At 45.7% G+C, this 26,343-nt stretch overlaps 1 protein-coding gene across 1 annotated transcript; it reads left to right on the forward strand.

The window, feature by feature from the left end:
- Nucleotides 1-701: 701 nt before the first annotated feature.
- LOC123439655 lies at nucleotides 702-1,500 on the forward strand. The gene has a single exon (XM_045116344.1). It carries the CDS (start codon nucleotides 862-864, stop codon nucleotides 1,126-1,128), a length of 267 nt encoding a protein of 88 aa, XP_044972279.1. The 5' UTR covers nucleotides 702-861; the 3' UTR covers nucleotides 1,129-1,500.
- The last annotated feature ends 24,843 nt before the right edge of the window (nucleotides 1,501-26,343 follow it).

Raw genomic sequence — 26,343 nt, forward strand, 5'->3', positions numbered from 1 at the left:
CCATAAAAAAGTGCTCCTAAGAATGAGGCAATTACTGGCCCAACGGATATACTCTATTTTGTTTCTCTCGCACGGCTCAGCAAAATTGACATCACATACACCTTCAATCGACCTGATATGAACCGGTTCATGCATGCAATGCCTACAGCCCTGCATGACGATTAGTTAGGTGTGTTATTGGTTGCTGTCATCACATGCAATGCCTACAGCTCATGCTAGTTCCGATCAAGCTTTCCTACCAAGTCATCGACGAGATCTGATAGATGGGCGAGAAACGCAAGGTCTCACGTACCACGCTCGTAAACCCTCGTAGCACCCGTCAGATCAATTTTTGTGCGAGCCAGAGTCGTGCCTGGCCGGCTCAACTAAACAAGCGGCCAGTCCAAAACGCCGGCCTTCTATGATGTGCTGCCCATTTCTGCCACCTTTTCCCGCGCGCGGACGGGCCTCGCAAGCTTGCAACGGACAGCGCAGGGCGTGGTTGACCTGCATGCACGCGGGTGTCAACTGCCAAGCCACGGGCGTGGGACGCCCGCCGTCCACGCCCGCCCGTGCGCGCGCCGCGCCTGCCAACTGCCCGTTCGAACACACACTGGCACACGTACTACTGCAGGGTCTCCTGACACCGGCCGGCCACACGGGCCACAAAGTTATGGCCGCCTGAGCTGCATTCCTCGTGATGAACTAACCAAAGCCCTCCGTCTGATATTTCCTATGGCGCGCGGGTCCCGGCCGGCGCTATAAATTACCTAGCGAGCTCAGACATTCGATTCGACCAAAGAAAGCAGGGCAACGCAACGCAGCCACATCACCACCGCCGCGCACAGAGCTTCCTAGCTTTCGATCTCGAGGTGGACGTTCATGGAGACGATGGTGGCGAATGGCGGCGGGGAGGGTCGGGCGGCGGCGAGGTACGGGGACAGGGAGCAGCAGGGCGCGGGATGCGGGGGTGCGCGCCGCTTCCAGATGCCGCTGCACTACCCGAGGTACACCAGGGAGAACTACGAGGCCATGCCCGAGTGGCAGCTCGACCGCCTCCTCTCTGACTACGGCCTCCCCGTCCACGGCAGCGTCCACCACAAGCGCAGCTTCGCCATGGGCGCCTTCCTCTGGGGCGCTGGCAACTGATCTGCCTGTCGGCCGTGCGCCTAATCTTCTCCCTCGACCATGGAGCAGCTCATGACTCACGTACGGTCGGTGGGCCGAGAGATGATGTGCGTGCTACTGTATTATCCGTATATGCAAAGATCGATTAGCTAGCTAGCTACGATGTTTTTTTTTTCGATATCGTTTCCATTTGCGTGCTATGACATGGCCTACGTACATGTCTGTATGATAATTTGGACGCGTTGATCTTTTGAATTTCAAGTACTACTAGCTAGCTAATTATGACTGATGTGTGGAACTGGATTGAGTATGTCTTAATGTATAGTTAATTTATGCCCTACGTGTATAATATTGCTCTGTGTATAGTTAGTTGTGTTTGAAAGTGCAGCATAACATCCGTGTGATCTATCTAAACTAGCATTCATTCTAATCTCGTGGTGCCTGAATAAGAGCATCTCCAATTAGATTCCCTACTCTCCTCATATGTCCAGGTGGACAGCCAGGACAGGCCTCGGCAGAAAAAGGCCACCTTACCGGACCCCAAATTCAACCCAAATGTATGGGCTGTCCGACACACCTAAAACAAAGCTCATATGCGGAGCATGTTAAAATAATTCGAGACACATGTCGATCTTCAAAGCGGCAGTGCTCGCATCAGAGGTCGTACTAGGTTTCCAGCACATGTGAGGAAGTTTTTTTCGCCCAAAGAAAAGGGTTTTGGAACAAAAGGGAAGATGGGCTACGTAGGAGTTGTTACGCTCGTACTGCAGATCGTATTGCATCTCCAGAATGTTGCCTACGCTCCAGAGGAGAAGGTGGCTGTTGAGTGCATAATTTGGAGCTAGATATTCGGCTTGGTTGTAGTCTGGTGCAAATGTCCAGCGACAGAATAAAGGAAAAAAACCTAATCTACACACGCCATATCGAGGTTTACCGGTGCGGCGGCTGAGCAGCAAAAGAAACCGAATCTTTTTCTCATGCATGCATGATGTCATCAAATTCATTCTAAATTATCAAAATTCAAAAAGTTTTATCTTTTAAACCATTAGTTCGATCGATGATCCGTTTTCGTCTTTGACTTTGTTTCGACGAAATCTTTAAAACTAGATCCCATGTCGATATGTTTCGACAATTTTTTTGTTTCTCGTACTTACCACATTTGTTGTACGTATTTGTCATATTATAAGTACTTGCTTGTCTGATAAAAAATAACTTAACCGTCGTATTTTTTAAAAATTGCGTATAAATATGACATCTCGACATAATCGAACGAGCAAGCACAAACAACATTTTTAGGACGATAACGTGTAAAAATTTGATAATTCAGCATATTTAAAACCGATGACCACAAGAAATCGTTTTTTTATATAATTGTTAGTAAATATGACAAGTCGGCATAGTTAAACTAGCAAGCACAAAAAATATGGCGAGTTTTTTTTATGATCAAACACAATTAAATATGATCGCCAAAAATCTATACATACAGTTGCCAAGTTGACAACTAAATTAATTAAATATGGCTACTAAGTGTCTCATAATCTAACAACTAAATAATAGTAATACCTATCGATGAAAAAAAAAGATGTGGAAACATGTCGACATGGGATCTAGTTTTGAAGATCTCGTTACGAGAAAGCTAACGGTGAAAAAGGATCGTCAATTGGATTTATAGTTCAAGAGATAAAACTTTTTAAAAATTCAACATTAAAAAAATCTATGCTAATGTCACGGTGATGGATTACCTTGCATGCATGGTGGTAAACCGCCGCATGGGGCTATGTAGTGCCCCCCCCCCCCCCCCCCCCGAATAAATATATGCAGTGCTTTCTAAACTAGCAATATCAAAGACATGTCCTCAATGGGTTCAGAAGTTCAGAAATATATGATGAGCTATGGCTGCAGTATCCTACCAGGTTTCGGATGGCAAACCGAAGCTGTTACGTGAGGAGCATACAAAGAGAATTATATCTGCATGGTGAGGCGTGAGGCTTATGAGATTCATCATTAGCTAGTCTAATTAGCAACCTGTTCGAATATTTTATTGTTCCTTTGTAGGCCCAAAGTTATTGTATGTAACCTTGCACAACCGAATTACCAGGGCATATCTTGTTCGGTTCAGGTTTAGAGTCCGTTTCCAAATGGCAAAGTCCAGCATACCTCTTAAATAACGAGGGTATGGCCGATTGAAAAGGCCCCAATCCATATTCATCAAAAACCAATCTACTTTTTTCTTACGTACTTTTTTCTCCATTGTTTCTCCTCCGTGCTTTAGCAACCCTGAAGCCCAGATCATCTTTGCCGTTTTGCGCTGAAAAGCGGCCATACTCCTCTACGAAATCGAGGAATCCTTTGTTGCTTTGCCGGAAAAGCATCCGTTCGTCGTCACGTAAGCATGACGATTATCGTGGTGTTGCGCAGCAATTTTGCATGGCAACACAATTGGTGACTCCGCTGGGGACAAAGAAGAACAAGAACACATACGCGATGGAAGCCGGATCTAAGAACGGAAGCGACTTCGGTGGACAACATCATCGCCGTCACACTCGACGATTCATCAGAGGAAGATCGGCGCGAGTTTGAGCGGGAGCTTGAGGAAGAGCAAACTGAAAGGAGAAGATTGAAGTTGGTTGGATATCAGAAGACAAGAAACAGCGTCGTCAAGAAGGTAGCCGCGCCGAGCCTTTCCCATCCGCTCGGCGTTGAGGTAAAAAAGACAACCGAAGAAATTGCTCATTTAATTGATGTGTCTGTAGCTAGTAAGTATGGTTTTGATTGACGAATACGGCACGTACAATTACTAAAGTTGTAGGTGCTAAATTTGAAGACTTTAAGGAGCAGCTTAATAGAGATATACCTCACCATGTCCGCTTAGTAGTGCTGAAAATTAACGACGAGAATTCTAGTAAAAAGCTGATGCCTCTAGAAAGTAATGAATTAAATAATTCACCCAGTGCATCGGCTAGTATTATGCAGCCTCGCTTTACTTTAAATAATAGTCAAGATTGCCGAAATTATGCTATCAGATCGGCCAATAATCGTGCTCCTAGTGTTACTGATCCTATTGTTTCAACTTCGGTCCCACAAAATTACAATAGCAATAACTGAAGTTCTAGCTTTAATCCAAATTTGCAGCAACCCTTTTATCAAACAGTAGCATATAATACGCTGCAGCCTGCCGGTACCGGCGTTCCGTATGGATCGGTACCTGATTCATATTTTAGTGGGTCTCCGTTACAAACTTCACATGCTCAAAATTGTTTGCCGGAGTTTCCTCCACGTGTTCCACATACCAATTCTTCACAGCCCAATGATAAAGATCAGCTTGCTAATATACTAAGAGAATTTGGTTTAGAACCTAAAGGTAGAGCACGTGTATATCAAAAGCCATACCCTGATTATTTTGACTCAACACCATATCCTCGTGGTTTTAGAATTGCAGATTTTGTTAGATTTACACGAGAGGATGGTAGAACGACTTTTGAGCATGTAGGGCAATTTTTGGCACAATGCAGTGAGGTCGGCACATCGGATGTTTATAGAGTTAAATTGTTTCCTTTATCTTTGTCCGGTACTGCATTTACTTGGTTTACCTCGCTTGCTCCTAATTCTATTTCAACATGGGCACAATTAGAGAAAAAAATTCATGAGTATTTTTATAGTGGTGAAACTGAACTTCGACTCTCAGATTTAACTATGGTTAGGCAGAAATATAATGAGCATGTTCATGATTATATTAGGAGGTTTAGAGATGTCAAAAACCGATGTTTTAGCTTGACCATAGCCGAAAAGGATTTAGCTGATCTTGCTTTTTCGGGTTTACTTACTCATATTAAGGATAAATTAGAAGGGCAAGAATTTTTAGATGTTACTCAAGTTTTGCAAAAAGATTTGGCTCAGGAAAACCGGGCTAAAGAAATTAAACAGTATAGCTGGTTTAAAGATAACAGGAATAAAGAAAAGGATAGTCATGCAATAAATGCTTTAGATCATGATAGTGATTCGGCTAGTGACAATGATGTTGACATATGTGTAGCCGAATGGGTTCAAGCACCAAAGTCAAAACCTTTTGCATGTCCTGCGTTGCAGCCTACACCTACTAAAAGGGATGAAATTAAGTATACTTTTGATGTTACTAAGTGTGATAGGATTTTTGATATGTTGCTCCAAGGAAAGTTAATTAGACTAAAAGAAGGTCATGTAATTCCATCTCGAGAACAATTGGGTAAAAGAGCTTATTGTAAGTGTTAGGGCATATTTATGCCTAAGTAATTTTGGTGATTGATGACAGTACCGTAAAAGACTAATTGTGTGCATTAAGCTTTCAGATAATACATGTCAACGGCACAAGACGATTTGTCACCCTCCGTGGAACAGAAGCACGGTGTCCTCTACTATTCTCTTGGTCTTTGAGTCGTAGGAACGTCGTACTATTAAGAGGGGATCCGTAGTGGAACGGTTTGGGTGGAATCAATTTTGCACGCACACACTTTATCTCCATCCCCTTTTCCCGGCAACTTTGGAGTTGTTCCCATCTCTTGTTTATCTCATCTTGAAAAAAGGTCCCCTAGCGGTAGTACCGCTGTCCCTAGCGGTAGTACCGCTAGCCCAAGCGGTAGTACCGCTAGAGTTGGCGGTAGTACCGCCCCTGGTCAGCGGTAGTACCGCTCCAGGAGTTTAGTACCGCCTTCCTTGCGGTTGTACTTCGTCGGACTTTTCGCTAAGACTTTCTTGGCGGTGGTAGGCCCGGTAGTGTCTTTGCACTACCATGGGATCAACGGTAGTACAGCTGTAGCCAGCGGTAATACAGCTGGAGTGCTAGTGGTAGTACCGCTGCAGCCAGCGGTAGTACCGCTGGAGTGGCAGCGGTAGTACCGCTGGGCTCGTGCTGTGAGTGGGAAAACGGTTGGATTTTCCCCCCACTATATAAAGGGTTCTTCTTGCTCAAGAACCCTACCTTTGACCCTCCCAAGCTCCATTGTTGCTCCCTAAGCTCAAAAGTGCTCGATCTCTCTCCCTAGCCAATCAAACTTGTTCATTTCCTAGGGATTGGTTGAGAAGGCCTTGGAACTCTTGGGTGTTTGAGCACCCTAGACGGTTGAGGTCACCTCGGAGCCACATTCCATTGTGGTGAAGCTCCGTGGTCTTGTTGGGAGCCTCCAAGCTTTGTGTGAAGTTTGCCCCAACCTTGTTTGTAAAGGTTCGCTCGCCGCCTTCAAGGGCACCTATAGTGGAATCACGGTACCTTGCAGTGTGTGAGGGCGTGAGGAGAATACGGTGGCCCTAGTGGCTTATTGGAGAGCATTGTGCCTCCACACTGCTCCAACGGAGACGTACTTCCTGTCAAAGGGAAGGAACTTCGGTAACACATCCTCGTCTTCATTGGTTCCACTTGCGGTTATCTCTAACCTTTACATTGTGTATGCTTTTGTTATTGACTATCTCTTGCTTGACTTAGTACTTTTAGTTGGTAGCATCATATAGGTTCACCTCCTCGTTGTCATTTTAGAGAACCTTTATGTTGCTAACCCTAACTTGCTAAGATAAATTAAAAAGTGGTGTTGCCTATTCACCCCCCTCTAGTCAACCATATTGATCATTTCAATTGGTACCAGAGCCACGTCTCTTTATTAAGGGTTTCACCACCCGAAGAGTATAGAAGATGATGAGGGAGTTCCCCGTGGGCAACCCGAGGCCATGGCCTTGACTTCGGTCACAAGGGACGACTTGAATACGGCTATGGCCGCCCTCAAGACGTCCTTGACGAACGAAGTCAAGACCATGCTCAAAGAGTTAATTGAGGGAATTAAAGGTTCTCCCGAACCGGCGTTGGTGGTTAAACCCGCCAACACAAATTCGGAGGCCAATTCCTCTAAGGAAATGGCTAAAGGTATGCAACCTTCTCCTCCTCTCGAAAATGATGGGACTCGAACTTATGCCTCAGTTCCACCTCCCATGGTCTATGGAGGACCTGTTCCCACACCGCGTCTTAACCCTGTTGGTCCTTCTCCTAAGCTTGTAAAGGGTGATTTTGCTAACTGGGTATTTTCTATTAAGTCTCATTTGAATCACAGCTCAACAAATCTATGGAGAATCATCGAGCAAGGCTACTATCCCCATGACTCAAGCAACCTCACTCCAAGAGAAGAAGCGGAAAATCAATATAATCACTCCGCATTGTTTATTCTCTAGTCCGCAGTAACTCCTGAAGATCTTCCTCACTTGCGCCCCTTCACTCTGGCTAAGGATTGTTGGGAGCACATTATGGTGTTGTACAAGGGAAGCTCAAGCATTCAATGGTCCAACTATGAAGTGGTACTTGATAAGGCCGATGAGTTTGTGATGAAGGAAGATGAGGACCCTCGTGATCTCTGTCGAAGGGTGACTGCTATTGCTGTGGCTCTCAAGGATCATGGGAGCAAGGATGTGGATGATACATGGGTCAAGCGCAAGTTTCTCAAGGCCATCATGCCTTTCAACAAAGCCATGTCATCAGTCATTCGCCAACGACCAGATTTCCACTCCTTGTCTTCCATTGAGGTGTTGGATGAATTCATTGCAATGTCAATCATGAACGAGACAGCTCACAATTGAAAAGGACGTGGATGTCGCCTAGAGGGGGTGTGAATAGGCGCTTTAAAATAATTAAGGTTTAGGCTTGAACAAATGCGGAATAAAACTAACGTTTAATATGTCAAGCACAAAACCTACAAACAACTAGGCTCACCTATGTGCACCAACAACTTATGCTAAGCAAGATAAACAACTAAGTGATAGCAAGATATATTACAATAAACAATATGTCTATCGCAAAGTAAAGTGCATAAGTAAAGGGTTCGGGTAAGAGATAACCGAGGCACGGGGAGACGATGATGTATCCCGAAGTTCACACCCTTGCGGATGCTAATCTCCGTTAGAGCGGTGTGGAGGCACAATGCTCCCCAAGATGCCACTAAGGCCACCGTAATCTCCTCACGCCCTCGCACAATGCAAGATGTCGTGATTCCACTAAGGGACCCTTGAGGGCGGTCACCGAACCCGTACAAATGGCAAACCTTGGGGGCGGTCACCGAACCCGTACACGTGGCAACCCTTGGGGGCGGTTACCGGTACCCGTACAAATTGCTCGGGGCTATCTCCACAACCTAATTGGAGACCCCGACGCTTGCCCGGAGCTTCACACCACAATGATTGAGCTCCGAGACACCACCAAGCTTCTAGGATGCCAATGCATCCACGAAGAACAATATCTAGGGTACTAAGTACCAAAGGTAGTAAGCTTCTCAACTTCTCACTTCCACGTATCACCGTGGAGAACTCAAACCGATGCAACAACAAAAGCTATGGCAAGAACACACGAAGTGGTCAAGTCCCTCACACTCAAATCCCTCCACAACAATAAAAGCTATGGATAAATATGAGAGGAAGAACAAGGAGCTCACAAAGAACTCCAAGATCTAGATCCAAGGGGTTCCCCTCACATAGAGGAGAAAGTGATTGGTGGAGATGTGGATCTAGATCTCCTCTCTCTTTTCCCTCAAGACCAAGCAAGAATCACTGGAGGGATTGAGAGTTAGCAAGCTCTAAGAATGTCAACAATGGAGGTAGAACAAGAGCTCAACGAATGGATAAAGCCAAGGGGAAGAAGACCCCCTTTATATAGTGGGGGAAGGAATCAGACCATTACCCCCACTCTCTGCCCGAGCTCCAGCGGTACTACCGCTCGCTGCAGCGGTACTACCGCTAGCACTCCAGCGGTACTACCGCTGACTGCAGCGGTACTACCGCTGGCACCCCAGCGGTACTACCGCTGGCCCCAGCGGTACTACCGCTGGGCCCCTGGTAGTGCAAAGGCACTACCACCGCCAAGAAAGTCTTTGCAAAAAGGCCCGTCCACGAACAACCGCTAGGCAGGCGGTACTAAGCTCCTGGAGCGGTACTACCGCTGACCACGGGCGGTACTACCGTCAGCCAGCAGTACTACCGCTAGGGCCAGCGGTACTACCGCCAACTCTAGCGGTACTACCGCTAGGTCCAGCGGTACTACCGCTCGCCATTGAAACATCCATAACTTTCGCATACGAGCTCCGAATCGAGTAAACCCAAGCTTGTTGGATTCAGGACGGCAAGAGCTATCCAAACAGCAACCATGCAGATATGAAAATGCCAATGATATAGAGATGTGAGTCCTCTATGAATGAAGAACCGGCAAAAACTCCAACATCGAAAACATCATAGTAGATGCATATGGACTCCGTTTTCGATGAACTCGAGCTTGTCACGAAGATGACCATAAGCTCTAAAACTCACAAAGAGAAACACCAAACAAGAACCAAGAAGTATGATGCAAGGATGCAAATGGTTTGAGCTCTCAACGAACGATACGATCAAGCTACTCACTTGAGAGCCCCCCTTGATAGTATAGCAATCTATCCTAAACAGAAAACCTATCAAGGGCAAACCTATACCTTGCACCTCGTCCTCTTGAGCTAGATGATGATGATCTTGGCTTCCTCAAGATGGACCACCTTTCTTGATTGCGTTGGCTTGATGAAGACTAATTGATTGCTCCCCCATACTCACTATGGGTGAGCCACTCTTCAGCATATCTTCACAAGTCCATTGCCACCACAATGGACGGCAAGCTTCAAGCATGATATCTTCGTGCTGATCCACTTGAACTTGCACATCGCAATCTTGATGAAGATCACAACTTGACGTCATACTTCATGGGTTGTATGAGATCTTCCCTCTGACGCAAGCCCATGGAAACACACCTAACCCCCACATAGAACTCTCACGAAGACCATGGGTTAGTACACAAACATGTAATGGACAATGCTTACCATACCATGGGATCACTTGATCCCTCTCGGTACATCTTGTACGCTTTGTGTGTTGATCATCTTGATTTACTCTTTGTCTGAGATCTTGATCAACCATGTGTCTCTATGACCATTCTTTGGATAATACCTTGAATACCATCTTGGTCATCATATAAACTCCTTGAACCCAACAGATGGACTTCAAGAAGTGTCTATGGACAAATCCTATAAATGTGACTTAAGGCAACCATTAGTCCATAGGAATTGTCATTAATTACCAAAACCACATATGGAGATATATGCTCTAACAACAATGCACTTGCTCGAGTTCGTTCAAAGACAGCTTCACCCAACCTTGCTTTAAAGGCAAAAGTTGCTTCTGAAGAAGAAGAACAGGATGAGGAAGAGGAGAGCTGCCCTGAAGACACTAAGTATGCTTATCACGAGCACATGGCTCTTGCGTCAAGGCAATTCTGGGGCAACAAGAGGAACTCAAGACCCAACTTCACCAAGAACAACTCAAGTGGGTTTAAATCCAAGCAACGAGTTAGGACATGCTATAACCGTGGTAATGTGAATCTCCCTATGAGAAGAGGGAAGACAATGGGGGCAAGCTCATTCGCAAAGTCAAAACCAAGTCTTTCCCAAACAAGAACAACTTTGTGAAGAAACCCCACCCAAAGGGTATGGTGGCACTTGAAGAGTACCCCTCCGATGATGATGACGATGACGATATGGTGGCAACTGCAACTGTCGCCATTGCCACCTTTTCTCCCAAGAATGTGTCTCTCTTCAACGCCCCCAACGATAACCACATCGCCAAGTGCCTCATGGCCAAAGGTATCGATCAGGTAACCCCCATCATTAAGACCAACATCACTACTGGTCCTTCATTGTTGAATTGTGTTGATAATAGTGATGTTGTGGAACTTAATGAGCATGATCTTGACAAATTTCTGTGCACGATCAAGGGAGAACCCAAGAATCACTTTGTTGCTCTCTTGGAACAACTCGGTGAGGCTAATGACCTCATCGAGTCTCATGAGGAGACCATCTCCGAGCTTCAAGGACATAGTCGTGACTATGCCGATGAGATTGATGAACTATCTATTGCACTAGAAAAGGAGCGCACTCTTAGTTTGGCTCTTGAGGAGTCATACAACGATGACTGCGCTAAAGTACAAAAGAAACTAGATCATGCTACTATTCTTACTCGTATGCTTAAGTATGAAAAGGATGCTCTTGGGGTTGGCCATGACAGACTCAAAGTGGAGTTTGACACACTTGACAAGGCTCACAAGGTCTTGAAAGGTGCTCATTTCTCCCTGAAAGAGTCTCATGATCAACTCCAAGCAAAGCTTACCAAAGAAATCTCTACGTGTCCTCCTTTCGTTTTAATTGATAATGCTTGTACAACTAACCATTGTTGTGAGCATGTACATCTTGTGGAGGAAAATGTCAAGTTGAAGGAGAAACTTGAGAAGGGCCTTGTGTCATGCATCCAAGGCGAGAAGAACCTGAACGACCTCTTGAGCAATCAAAAGGGTGTGGTAGGAAAGGAGGGACTTGGACTTACATCCAAGTCAAAAAGAAAAAGGAAGAACAGGAACAAACGATCCCCTACCCTCATGGACATCTTTGTCAAAGAGGACGAAGGGACTCAGGAGGTGAACAGGAACAAGGTGGACAATGGTAGCGTCGGGAAGGGCAAAACCATTCCTACCAACACAGCCGGAAAACTCAATCCTTCCTATGTTTTATGTCATGCTGGTGATGGGCATGTTTATGCCAGATTTGTTGGTTCTTACTATGAGTCCATTGAATGGGCTATTTGGGTTCCTAAGACCCTTGTCTCTAACATTAAAGGACCCGTTCAAAAATGGGTACCTAAAACCAAGCATTGATCTATTGCAGGAGTTTGCTTCCGGTGGGGTGTCATGGTTGCTCGATAGTGGAGCAACAAATCATATGACCAGAAGCAAGGACTTAGTGGTGGATGTGCATCCTTCTCCATCTATGCCCACCCATGTCCAATTCGCCGATGCATCATCGTCAAAGGTATGGGGATTTGGTAAGGTGGTCATCTCTCAAGAGTTATCTATTGAGAAGGTCATGCTTGTTGAGTCCCTTGCTTACAATTTACTTTCGGTTCGTCAACTTGCAATGATGGGTTTTTTCACATTCTTTAATCTTGATATTGTGGTCCTTTTATGGAGCAGGACTCTTAAAGTAGCCTATGTTGGGATGTCGAAAATGGTCTCTATGTGGTGAACTTTTCAAAGCGACCCACTAAGACTGCGACTTATCTAATGGCTAAAGTTGATGTGCGATGGCTTTGGCATCGCCGACTAGCTCATGTCAATATGAGATCTTTGCGAAGTCTCCTCAAAGGGGACCATATTCGTGGACTAACGAATGTGAGTTTTGCCAGAGATCGTGCTTGCAGTGCCTGCATTGAAGGAAAGATTCATGAAACTGCTCATCGTCCAACGACTCTCATTTACACTAAGAGGCCATTGGAGCTCCTTCATATGGATCTCTTCGGTCCTCCATCATTTGATAGTCTTGGGGGCAGAAAGTACTTCTTGGTGATTGTTGATGACTAGTCAAGATAGACCTGGGTATATTTCTTCAAGAGGAAGAGTGAGACTCAACAAACTTTCATCAACTTTTCTAATGAAGCTCAACGTCAACATGAAGCAAAGATTTTGATGATTAGAAGTGACAACGGCACCGAGTTCAAGAATTACACCTTGGATGAGTTTCTAGGTGATGAGGGAATAAAACATCAATATTCAGCACCATATACTCCTCAACAAAATGGTGTGGCGGAAAGGAAGAACCGGACATTGATGGATGCTGCAAGAACAATGATGGCAGAATTCAAATCTCCATATAACTTTTGGGCTGAAGCCATCAACACAGCATGTCATGCGTCAAATCGGCTCTATATCCGCAAAGGCTTGAACAAGACCCCATATGAGATTCTCACCGAAAACAAACCCAATCTCAAGTACTTCCGGATATTCGGTCGTAAGTGTTTCATTCTCAAGAAAGGTGCACGTTTAGCTAAATTTGATTCTAGAGCACAAGAGGGCATCTTTGTTGGTTATGCTACAAACTCTCATGCTTACTGTGTCCTCAACAAGTCCACCGGGCTCATTGAGGAGACATGTGATGTGGAGTTTGATGAAAATAATGGCTCCCAAGTGGAGCAAAATGGTCTTTGTGATGTAGGTGATGAAATTCCTCCCCAAGCCATAAGAAGAATGGGGATTGGTCAAATACTCCCCATTGAGGAACCCCTTGTGGCCGAAGGAGAAGGACAATGCTCTACTCAAGTGGAGCCATCATCCTCACAAGCCCCACACGCTTCCGATGAACAAAAAGGAGACCCACAACCAGTTGAACAAGCTCAAGGACAAGATCAATTGCTCAAAGATGGTGATGTATCCCATGATGTACAAGCGCTTACCCAAGGTTCTGAACCTGCTCAAGATCAAGATCAAGTGCAACTACAAGATCCAGACCAAATAGAAGCACAAGATCAAGATCAAGAGCAACCACAAGAACAAAGACAAACCAGTGAACCTGCTCAAGTCGAAAACCAAGTTGATCAGGATGTTGTCTCTCAATTCCCTTCTGCAGCGCCTAAGAGGGCTACTGGTGCCAAGGGAGGTTCAAAACGCAAGGGCAAGCAAAGTAATCAAGTCGATGCTCCCCAGTTATCTAATGCAGAACTCTTGGAGCGTCGCGCAACCAAGATTGCAAACAAGCTAAGAGTCAAGTCACATCTTATGAAGAATCTGCTTGGCAGTTTGAAAAGGGGAGTATCCACTCGTCAACAAATTTGGAATTATTGTGAGCATCACGCGTTTGTTTCGTATTATGAACCTCAACAGGTACAGGAGGCGCTCGATGATGAGGATTGGTTTATGGCTATGCATGAAGAACTCAACAACTTCGAGTGTAATCAAGTCTGGAATTTAGTGCCAAGACCAAAGGAGGAACATAATGTCATCGGGACCAAATGGATCTTCAAAAACAAGCAAGATGCCAATGGGATTGTGATTCGAAACAAGGCAAGATTGGTGGCTCAAGGCTACTCCCAAGTCGAGGGTATCGACTACGGTGAAACCTTTGCCCCTGTTGCTCGTCTAGAATCTATTCGCATGCTGCTTGCATTTGCTTCTCATCATAATTTCATATTACAACAAATGGATGTGAAAAGTGCTTTTCTTAATGGTCCTTTAAATGAGTTGGTCTATGTCAAACAACCCCCAGGGTTCGAACATCCCAAGCTCCCCAATCATGTGTACAAACTTAATAAGGCACTCTATGGCCTTAAACAAGCCCCACGTGCGTGGTATGAGTACCTTACTGAGTTGTTACAAGATCGTGAGTTTGAAATTGGGAAGATAGATCCCACTCTTTTTACTAAGAGGGTCAAAGGGGATTTGTTCATATGCCAACTATATGTTGATCATATCATTTTTGGTTCCCCTAACGAATCTTTCAATGAAGAATTTGCTGCACTAATGACCGAGAAATTTGAGATGTCTATGATGGGTGAGTTGAAGTTCTTCCTCGGATTCAAGATTAAACAAGGCTTAGAAGGGACCTTCATCAAACAAGCCAAGTACAGTCAAGACATGCTCAAGAGGTTCGAGCTAGAGGATGTCAAGCCGGTCAAGTTTCCCATGCCAACAAGATGCAAGCTTGACAGTGATCCCAATGCTAAAGCAGTGGATCAAAAGGTATATCGCTCCATGATTGGATCCCTTCTTTACCTTTGTGCATCTAGACCGGATATTATGTTGAGTGTAGGGATTTGTGCATGGTTTCAATCTGCACCAAAAGAGAGTCATTTCATGGCTATTAAGCGAATCTTTCGATATTTGGCTCATACCCCAAACTTTGGTCTATGGTATCCCAAAGGAGAAAATTTCAACCTAGTGGGCTATTCTGACTCAGATTGGGCACGAGACTGTGTGGAGAGGAAGTCAACTTCTGGAGGATGCCAATTCCTTGATCGTTCACTGGTAAGTTGGTCTTCAAAGAAGCAGAATTGTGTCTCATTATCTTCCACCGGAGCTGAGTATGTGGCAGCTGCAAGTTGTTGTGCACAGTTGTTGTGGATGAGGAAAACTTTAAAGGATTACAGTGTCACTTGTGACAAAGTGCCTCTTCTATGTGACAATCAAAGTGCTATCAAGATTTCCCTCAACCCGGTGCAACATAGCAAGACCAAGCACATTGATATTCGCCATCACTTCATTCGTGAACATATCAAGGAAGGTGATATTGAGGTTCACTTCATCAACATGGAAGAGCAACTTGCAGGTATTTTCACTAAGCCCCTAGATGAAGCAAGGTTCCGGGAGTTAAGGCATGAGCTAAATATCATTGATTCAAGTAATGTGGATTGAAACTAGGCACTTTGCACCTCACTCTGCATGAGATCCAATTCTAGGTGTAGGTATGGACATAGGGGGAGTGTAGTTCTCTCAATGAACTTTCCCTCCCCCCATTATGCATAAATCGATCAAGTCTTTCACTTTGGCCATTATTCAATGGCACTTGTGCTTCAAAGACGAGCGTTGGTCATGAACCCAAGGATAATTCTTCGCGGTGTCATACCTTTGCCTCAAACATATGTGGCCTCGGCCACCGCCCCCACCTTTCTCTCGTATGGAAGAAAGGTTACAAAATGACTAGTCAGTATATCTTGCTGGTGTTATCCTTTTTTTTACTGACTAGTCGTTGCCCACTTCATTTCCATAAGTTCCTATGTCTCGTTGTGCCTTCTTGAGCGTTACTACCGCCAGGGGTAGCGGTACTACCGCCAGGGTTGGCGGTACTAGCTCCAGGACCCCAGCGGTACTACCGCCAGGGGTAGCGGTACTACCGCCAGGGTTGGCGGTACTAGCGCCAGGACCCCAGCGGTACTACCGCCCGGGGTAGCGGTACTACCGCCAGGACCCCAGCCTATCACGACTTGACTAGGGCTTTTTAGGGTTGTCTCAAGGGGGAGCGGTACTACCGCTAGGACAGCGGTACTACCGCTAGGACCCCAGCGGTACTACCGCCAGGGGGAGCGGTACTACCGCTAGGACCCCAGCGGTACTACCGCCAGGGTGAGCGGTACTACCACTGGGCCCGTACCCATTGGACTATATAAAGGAGGGGGAGCCCGTTTTTTTTTCTTGCCCTGTTTCTTCTTCCTCGTGGTTCTCCCTTCCTCTACTCCGAACTCACCCTGTTTGGATCTCTCTCTCCGGAGCCCCTTCTCTCCCTTGAGTTGGAGGGTTTGCTCCTCTCCTCCTTCCTCCGTCAAGTGTCATGGATGCCGGTAAAGCTCCTCTCCTTCTTCTCTTGGTTGGTGTTTTCTTGCTCTAGGGTTAGGAGCTTGGTGATTTGGATCCATGGCTATTATTTGTGCTTAGTTTTTGGATGGAACGAAGGAGATATCTTAGGGGAGTTTAGGTTTTATGATTCATTGCAATTATTTTGACATGCCCTAGTTCTCCATGTTTTAGATCGAGTAGTTCTTATCATACTTCTTATGGATTTGATCTAAAACTTGAATCCCCTTGACTAGGCATGTCTCCATCTAGATGATCTCAAGGTCCCCATGTGTTAGGGCTATGGTGTTTCTTGTAGTGAGTTTATTTATTAGTTGTGGATCTCTTGAATCAAGTCTAGCAGTTTTTGTGGGTTTCTATATATTTAGATCTGAAAGTCAACTCCCTAGCGGTACTACCACCAGCCTGGCGGTACTACCGCGAGGACCCCAACGGTACTACGCCAGGGGTAGCGGTACTACCGCCAGGAGGATATTTTTCTTATTCTCATTTCTTTTTCTTTGTGTTTGGCAACGTGTGTTTCTTCTTATGATTCTTTTGACCATTGCCTTGACTCCTCATGTCACTCTTTTTTGGTGTGTGTGTCTTGTGTGTCACAGGTGGTGTTCGCCGCTCGTATCCCGCACGTAACACCCAACCTAAGCAGTATCGCACTTCCGAGGCTCCAGAGGGTTCCGCCACTTCCGGTCGGACTCCCAAGAAGAGGTCCTTCAAGAAGACTGGTACCAAGAACAAAGGGATCAACGTTCGCACTATGCCCCCTAGGGATTTTCTGGCATTCCGCACCCGCAATCCCTATGTTGAAGACAAGGCTTAGATTAAGAACATCGAGCATGTTTGGTCACGGGATCACTGCATGATCTATCGTGACATCATCAAGCCCTTCAAGAAGATATTTGTCCCAGTACACTGGATTGACCTTGCTCACCTTCGGCGGAATCCAGACTACTTTGGCGAGGCTCTCTCCTTGATTGAAAAGCTTGGCCTTACAGAGATCATCACCTTCACACAAGACTTTGATCCAGATGTTTTGGCCCAGTTCTATGTCACTATTCACTTTGCACCTGATGACATGCCCACCATGACTTGGATGACCGGTACTCAGAAGATGACTGGTTCCTGGACAGAGTTCATGCAGTTTCTCGAAGTCGACTTTCAGGGGGACGAAACTATTCTTGGGATGCGTCCTCATGCTCCTTCTTCATCTACCGCCACCCCCAAGGACAGGCTGCAACAACATTACATCAAGAAAGGTGTGCTCCGCACGCATCTGGATATCATGCATCGGGTCTTCCGCAACTCTCTATTTCCTCGTATTGGCAACTTTGACGAGGTGCATGGTCATCTAGCTGAGATGCTTCTGCTATGTGAGGAGGCTAGGACTAAGGATACTGCGCCTCTCAATATTGCCCATGTGATATTCAATGAGCTCTGGAACTGCATCATGAACCGCAAGGTTCCCATCTACGGGCCCTACTTGTTTGCCTATATTCAGAAGAGGTGGCACGATGTATATCTGGTAGATCCCTTCCCTATTCAGGCTGACTATTTTGTGCATGATCCTATCAAGCTCCGTATCAAAGACAAATGGGCCAACCCATCAACTTCTTCTCAGCACATGGACACGGACACAGAGACTGCTGCTGGAGGAGGACCTGCTTCACAAACCCGCTCTTCTGCTATGCCATCTTGGCCAATGAAACTGAAGGATCAAATGAAGACTCTCTTCTGTATGCAGGCCAAGGGACAATATCAGTCTCATGTGGCCCAGAAGGAGAACCGTCAAAGGCATAAGCGTGTCTTAAGGACCCTTGATGTGGCTATCTCAAGCGGCTCAGAGGACGACATCACTCCAGAGTCTGATTGGATGAGGGCTCAAGGTTATCAGTGGACTGGGTCTGATGCTGAGGAGGAGGCTTCTGAGGAGGACATTGAGGAGGAGCAGGATGAGCAGGATCCGGATGCCACGGACGCGTCTCGGGATGATGAGGATGCGGAGTGACCACCTATGTCGTTAGGTGTGCCCCTTTTTGGTGTCTTGTGCCAAAGGGGGAGAGAGTCTAGGAGCTGGATTTGCGCTTTGCTTTAGCTTTGCTTATCTTTATCGTGTTTGCTCTGAACTTGGTTTGATCGTATTTGCTATCTTTGCTTTGCGTGATGTGAGACTTGGTCTTATTGTGAGACTTATTTTTATCATATGATGTGAGTCATATGCTCTTCAATTATCTCTATTATTTATCTTTATGTTCACATGCTCTCTACTGTGCAAATCCGGTATTGTCATCAGTCCACCAAAAAGGGGGAGATTGTTAGGGCATATTTATGCCTAAGTAATTATGGTGATTGATGACAGTACCGTAAAGGACTAATCGTGTGCATTAAGCTTTCAGATAATACATATCAACGACACAATACGATTCGGCACCCTCCATGGAACAGAAGCACGGTGTCCTTTACGGTTCTCTTGGTCTTTGAGTCGTAGGAACGTTGTACTATTAAGAGGGAATCCGTAGTGGAAAGGTTTGGGTGGAATCAATTTTGCACACACACACTTTATCTCCATCCCCTTTTCCCGGCAACTTTGGAGCTGTTCCCATCTCTTGTTTATCTCATCTTGCAAAACGGTCCCCTAGCGGTAGTACCGCTGTCCCTAGCGGTAGTACCGCTGGCCCCAGCGGTAGTACCGCTAGAGCTGGCGGTAGTACCGCCCCTGGTCAGCTGTAGTACTGCCTTCCTTGCGGCTGTACGTCGTCGGACTTTTTGCTAAGACTTTCTTGGCAGTGGTAGGCTTGGTAGTGTTTTTGCACTACCATGGGATCAGCAGTAGTACCGCTGCAGCCAGCGGTAGTACCGCTAGAGTTGCAGGGTAGTACCGCTGGGCTCGTGCTGTGAGTGGGAAAACGGTTGGATTCCCCCCCCCCACTATATAAAGGGTTCTTCTTGCTCAAGAACCCTACCTTTGACCCTCCCAAGCTCCATTGTTGCTCCCTAAGCTCAAAAGTGCCCGATCTCTCTCCCTAGCCAATCAAACTTGTTGATTTCCTAGGGATTGGTTGAGAAGCCTAGATCTACACTTCCACCAAGAGAAAATTGATTTCCCCACTAATCCCTTGCGGATCTTGTTACTCTTGGGTGTTTGAGCACCCTAGACGGTTGAGGTCACCTCGGAGTCACATTCCATTGTGGTGAAGCTCCGTGGTCTTGTTGGGAGCCTCCAAGCTTTGTGTGGAGTTTGTCCAACCTTGTTTGTAAAGGTTCGGTCGCCGCCTTCAAGGGCACCTATAGTGGAATCACGGTACCTTGCATTGTGTGAGAGCGTGAGGAGAATACGGTGGCCCTGTGGCTTATTGGGGAGCATTGTGCCTCCACGCCGCTCCAACAGAGACGTACTTCGTGTCAAAGGGAAAGAACTTCGGTAACACATCCTTGTCTTCATTGGTTCCACTTGCGGTTATCTCTAACCTTTACATTGTGTAAGCTTTTGTTATTGACTATCTCTTGCTTGACTTAGTACTTTTAGTTGGTAGCATCATACAGGTTCACCTCCTTGTTGTCATTTTAGAAAACCTTTATGTTGCTAACCCTAACTTGCTAAGATAAATTAAAAAGTGGGCGTTGCCTATTCACCCCCCCCTCTAGTCAACCATATCGATCCTTTCAGTAAGTATCACGATTAATTTTCTCATTCTACTAATGAGTGTAATGTGTTTCGTCGACAGGTGCAATCGGCCATTAGTGACGGACGATTGATATTTGCAGAAAATTCTACAATGAAGCTTGATAGTGATCCTTTTCCTATTAATGTGATCGAGTTTCAGAACAAAAAGGTGCTTATTCCGTCGGATCAGACCAAATCCACTGAAGGGAAAAACGTTATCATTGACAATAATGCTGCGCCGAGAATGATCAAACCAAGAAATCCAGAGGTGGGAGTGTGAAAAGTCAATGGAGGAAGGAAGCAAGCTCCAAAAATAAAGCCGACAGTTAGTATGTTGTTGGAGAAATACACTTCACGCAGGTCCGGCAATGCATTTAATTGGCTTGTAGGCGTTAAGCGTCCTAGGTCTCCTTCTGGACATGGCGGTCACGAGCAATGGCGAGGAAATTCATATGACCAGCGGCCATATTTTGCAATGCAGCCAGCATATTGGGGCGGTGCACCTCCTATGTATCCTCAGTTTCATCCGTGGGGTTTTAATCCATGGGCGCCTATTATTCGGGACCAGCAGGTTATTGTCAGTCGGGGTGGGCTCCATCGGAACCAGTTTATAGAAAACCTGTGTGACAAAAAAGCTCGTTTTAATCAGGATCATCGACCACGTGATGCAATTGTCGTTCAAGGGAACCGATGTCCCGTGCATAATACGGATCGCAGGAATTATAGTGGTGGCCGCAAGCTCACTTGGGTGCCTAAGCTTGTGAAGGGTTCAGATGATTTAAATGCAGGTCATGATCTGACAGGTGGGCAGAATCAGTTTGCTAAAAGTGTTCAAAATAATGCTGAAATAAGAAGCGGCCTAGTTTAGAGTAGAGGTGCTAATGAAGAAGTGAAAGGTTCTGATGATACAATCGTTGCTTCTTCTAGCTCTAGTCCAAAAGGTGGTTCCATTAATATAACTGATCAGGCCATGAGTAGCATCAGCGTGCATCCACTAGTTGGTCTCCTCGAATTGTTTTTGGCACAATTAACTTACCAAGCGTCAATGCTTCTAATTTGGAGCTTGTGCACCTGTGCATACACGTTTAGACAAGGAAGTAGTACGTGTTGGTGCTAGTGGGTCGGCTGACGCCTCTGCCGATTTGCATGTAAGCTACGAAGGGAGATTTAGAGCCGGTGGCACATTTGATCAGCGGAATATTTCTTCGGACAGGTGCAAATTATTTGCACCAAAAACTGCAGTTCGTCAGTACAGGCCGAGAGATTCGGGGGGGGGGGGGGGGGGGGGGGGGCGGAATTAAGTCAGTCGTTCCTGGAACCAAACCGGGACCTCGGTGGTGTCTGATACGTCTCCAACGTATCTATAATTTTTGATGTTATTATTTTGTCAAACTTTGGATGTTTTGCATGCATTTTATATATTTTTGGAGACTAACTTATTAACTCAGTGTTAAGTGTCAGTTCCTGTTTTTTTCATGTTTTTTACCCCTTTCAGAGGAGATTTTGAAACAGAATCCAAACGAAAGAAAATCTCCGAAAAGTTTTTTTTCCGGAACGGAAGAAGATCGGGAAGCTTGGGAGCCCAGGCAGGGGAGCCTCAGGGCCCCACAAGCCCCCACCCCGCGGCCAGGGGGGTAGGCCGCGCCACCCAGGCTTGTGGGCCCCCTGAGGGCCTCCTGACCTAGGGGTTGCGCCTATAAATTTCCTAAAAATCCCAAAAAAATCAGGAGATCATCGAAATTACTTTTCCGCCGCTGCAAGCTTCTGTCTCCGCAAGATCCCATCTAGGACACGTTCTGGTGCCGTGCCGGAGGGGGGATTCGGACACGGAGGGCTTCTTCATCAACACCATGATCTCTCCGATGATGCGTGAGTAGTTCACCATAGACCTACGGGTCCATAGCTAGTAGCTAGATGGCTTCTTCTCTCTCTTGGATCTTCAATACAAAGTTCTCCATGATCTTCATGGAGATCTATCCGATGTAATCTTCTTTTGCGGTGTGTTTGTCGAGATCCGATGAATTGTGGATTCATGATCAAATTATCTATGAATCTTATTTGAGTTTCTTCTGATCTCTCTTATGCATGATTTCATATACTTGTAATTCTCTTCGAGTTGTGGGTTTTGTCTGGCCAACTAGATCTATGATTCTTGCAATGGGAGAAGTGCTTGGTTTTGGGTTCATACCGTGCGGCGACCTCACCCAGTGACAGAAGGGGTAGCGAGGCAAGCATCATGTTGTTGCCATCAAGGGTAAAAAGATGGGGTTTTCATCATTGGTTTGAGATTATCCGTCTACATCATGTCATCTTGCTTAAGGCGTTACTCTGTTCGTCATGAACTCAATACACTAGATGCATGCTGGATAGCGATTGATGTGTGGATTAATAGTAGTAGATGCAGAAAGTATCGGTCTACTTGTCTCGGACGTGATACCTATATGTATAAATCATTGCCTTAGATATCGTCATGACTTTGCGCGGTTTTATCAATTGCTCGACAGTAATTTGTTCACCCACCGTGATATTTGATATTATGAGAGAAACCTCTAGTGAACACTATGGCCCCCAGGGTCTACTCCACACCATATTTTCAGCCTTATACTTTTTACTTCGTTGCACTTTCCACCTTCAGATCTCACTTTGCAAACAATCTTGAAGGGATTGACAACCCCTTTGAAGTGTTGGGTGCAAGCTTGTTTGTGTTTGCGTAGGTACTCTGGACTTGACGAGGCCCTCCTTCTGGATCGATACCTTGGTTCTCAAACTGAGGGAAATACTTACTGCTCCTGTGCTGCATCACCCTTTCCTCCTCAACGAAAAAACCAACGCAAACCAGAGAAGTAACAAGAAGAATTCCTAGCACCAAGGAAGGACTTCTGTTGCTGCAGCAGTGTCCGACGGGATTAACACACACACAGAAACGCTGAGTACAGCGGCTGCGAGCACTGGAGATCAGGGAAGAAATAGTTGAGAAGAAGCGTGATGAGATGTTTAATCAAGAAAGGCCAATGGCCCCTACAAAAACTTGGAAGGAGAAGCGCATCGTGGCGGAGGAGAATAGAGCCGCCGATGACACAACGAGCGACATTGCAGATGAGACATCGAATGGCCTCGCGGATGACACGGTTGGCAGCGACAACTCAGAAAACAACGATGATATACTTAGTGACATGGATGTTAACATGGTGTTTGCTTTACCTGCTGAATTTCGAGTGCCCGAGGTTGAAATTTCAGAACTTGTTCTTGTTGCAAAAAATGCTATGTTTGAGAAGCCCGAGAAGCCCGAGCAGCATCTGAAACCATTATTCATCAGGGGTCATATCGATGGTAAGCCTATTGGTAGCATGCTTGTTGATGGCGGTGTCGGGGTTAATATTATGCCTTTTTCGATTTTTTTTCTAAGTTGGGCCGAAGTGAATTAATGAAGACGAACATTGGTCTTAGTGGTTTCTCCGGAGAATTGTCGGAAGCTAAGGGCGTTATTTCTATGGAGCTCACAGTAGGTAGCAAAACATTGCCGACTGCATTTTTTGTTGTTGAAGTCAAAGGTCGGTACAATGTTCTTTTGGGGCGTGATTGGATTCATGCAAATTTTTGCATCCCTTCCACTTTACATCAATGCTTGATTCAGTGGGTTCATGATGACGTGGAGGTGATTGAGGCGGATAATTCAGCTTGCATTGCTTTGGCAGAGGCGCCGGTTGATTGGCAACACGGTGAGATGCGATGTTTGACTGGTAGAGATTTATCGGACTATGATTATATTAGCATCGGTAGAGATGGTTTTGTACCTAGACATGCACAACCGGCTAGCATAGCTCGGCTCAATGATCTATCTATTTAGATGATGAGTAAAGAAGGTAATGTTGAGTGGCAGCAAAGACGCACTCCGGAATATCGTTCCGGAAAGAGCGATATGCATGAGGCAATTGAAGATTTTGATGATATGGAGAAGCTTGGACAGGGATTCTCATCGGCTGATCCACTTGAAGAGATAGATATTGGTGATGGAAGCATTCCAAGGCCTACATTTATCAATGCTAAATTGGAAGCCGGTCAGAAAATCAAGGTATGCATATTACTTAAAGAATTTGTTGATTGCTTTGCTTGGAATTATACTGAGATGCCCGGTTTGAGTAGAGATTTAGTGGAACATAGTGTCACGCCCAAGATGAGACCCTATCCTCAATTTGGCACGAAGGCCTCGTCAAGGATAGAAGCGCATCTCGTCGTGTTGCAAGAATGGATATCGTTACAAGTACATGTACTGAAAAGAAGAGACATATATATACAGAGTTGGCTTACACTCGCCACAAGCTACATCAGAGTCACATCAGTACATTACATAATCATCAAGAGTAATAGCAGGGTCCGACTACCGACGAAATCAAACAAGAAAAATAAGAACGACGTCCATCCTTGCTATCCCAGGCTGCCGCCTGGAACCCATCCTAGATCGATGAAGAAGAAGAAGAAGAAGCAACTCCAAATGAACAATCAACGCGCTCGCGTCAAGTAACCTTTAACTGTACCTGCAACTGGTGTTGTAGTAATCTGTGAGCCACAGGGGACTCAGCAATCTCATTTCCAAAGGTATCAAGACTAGCAAAGCTTAATGGGTGAGGTAAGGTTAAGTGGTGAGGTTGCAGCAGCGACTAAGCATGTATGAGGTGGCTAACTTACGAGTACCAAAAATAAGAGGGGGAAGATCTACGCATAATGGACGTGATCTACCGATGATCAAATGAATGATCCTGAACACCTACCTACGTCAGACATAACCCCACCGTGTCCTCGATCGGAGAAAGAACTCACGAAAGAGAGAGTCACGGTTACGCACACAGTTGGCATATTTTAATTAAGTTAACTTCAAGTTATCTAGAACCAGTGTTAAACAAAGTTTCCACGTTGCCACATAACCGCGGGCACGGCTTTCCGAAAAGATTTAACCCTGCAGGGGTGCTCCAACTAGTCCATCACAAATTACCACAAGCCGCATAGAAATCCTCAATCATGAAGCTCGCGATCTCGTCGGATTCCCTAGTGGAAAACCTCAACTCTGAGATTACCCAAAGCATCACCGGAATCCCGATGCACAAGATATCTCGTCAAAGGTAAAACTAATCCAGCAAGGCCGCCCGGCGTGTCGACGATCCCGATAGGATCCGTGTATCTCGTTCTCAGGACACGACGGATAAGCTACGCGTACGAGTGCCAAACCTCGAGTTTCCTCGTGGTGGCCCCGCACAGTGCTCTGTTCTGGACCAGCACCATCAGCACTGTCCCTCCCTGTATTATGTAGAATTACTCCTCGGGTAGCGCTAACTCCCTATGCATTTCAGTATTATCAAAATTATTATGTTGGGCAAATAGTACCAATGTTGGGCCTTGCCAGACCAGCCTTAATCTAAAACAAATTATCAAGGGGGTCCCCATAACAACCCCGATCGTGTTAGGAGCGCTCAATTGTGGAACATAACACCGGTAGCCGAAACTAAGGGGGCAAAGGTGGAACAAAACACCGGGCTAGAAAGGCCGAGCCTTCCACCTTTTACCAAGTATATAGGTGCATTAAATTAAATAGCATTAAATATGGTGATATAACAAGGAACCCATGTTATCACATGGAAGCAACTGCACCTGCAACTAGCAACGCTAACAAGATGGTTAAGCAAGCAGTAACATAGCCAATCAGTGGTTTGCTAGGTTGAACAGGTTGAAGGTCTCATGGCATTGTTGAGAGGCTGATATTTAACATGTGGTAGGCAACGAGACATAATCGATAGAAGCGATAAAACTAGCATGGCAATGATAGTAATGGTATCTGGGGAAACGGTCATCTTGCCTGAGATCCTGCTAAGAAGAAGAATGACTCCGAGAAGTCGACGAACCAACGTAGTTGAACGGGTCCTCACATTCCGACACGCTTGCGGAACTCTATCGAGACAGGCAAACCGGAAACAAACATCAACACAAATATTCACCACATCAAAAGCAAGACATGATGCATAACCTACTATGATGCATGATCAGTTCAAAGATGCAAGGGATGGCATGGCAATTCATCTCAACAAACTCTACACATTAAGTGAAGCTCGATATGCAATGGGTTGCATATCGACGAAACTCCACGATTAATTATTTAATTGACTCCCGATTATTTAACACGCAATATTAAATGTTGTTAACATGGCAAGGGGTGAAGCAATGATCCTACGTGTCCTAGTCGGTTAACACGCGGAGCATAGAACGAGCTACGACACAAGAACATGCAACACAATAATAGATGCCATGAATGTTTCATGCATGCGAGTTCAAACATCACGTGCAAGAAGAGAAAGAAACAGGTGTCGCCACGGCGAGCGAGAGGGAACCATGGCGGAAAATC

Source organism: Hordeum vulgare, chromosome 3H (assembly GCF_904849725.1).
Source record: "Hordeum vulgare subsp. vulgare chromosome 3H, MorexV3_pseudomolecules_assembly, whole genome shotgun sequence".
Classification (NCBI taxonomy): Eukaryota; Viridiplantae; Streptophyta; class Magnoliopsida; order Poales; family Poaceae; genus Hordeum; species Hordeum vulgare.

What these genes read in the sequence shown, in the direction of transcription:
- LOC123439655 (XM_045116344.1), top strand. Translation starts at nt 862, where the DNA reads ATGGAGACGATGGTGGCGAATGGCGGCGGGGAGGGTCGGGCGGCGGCG.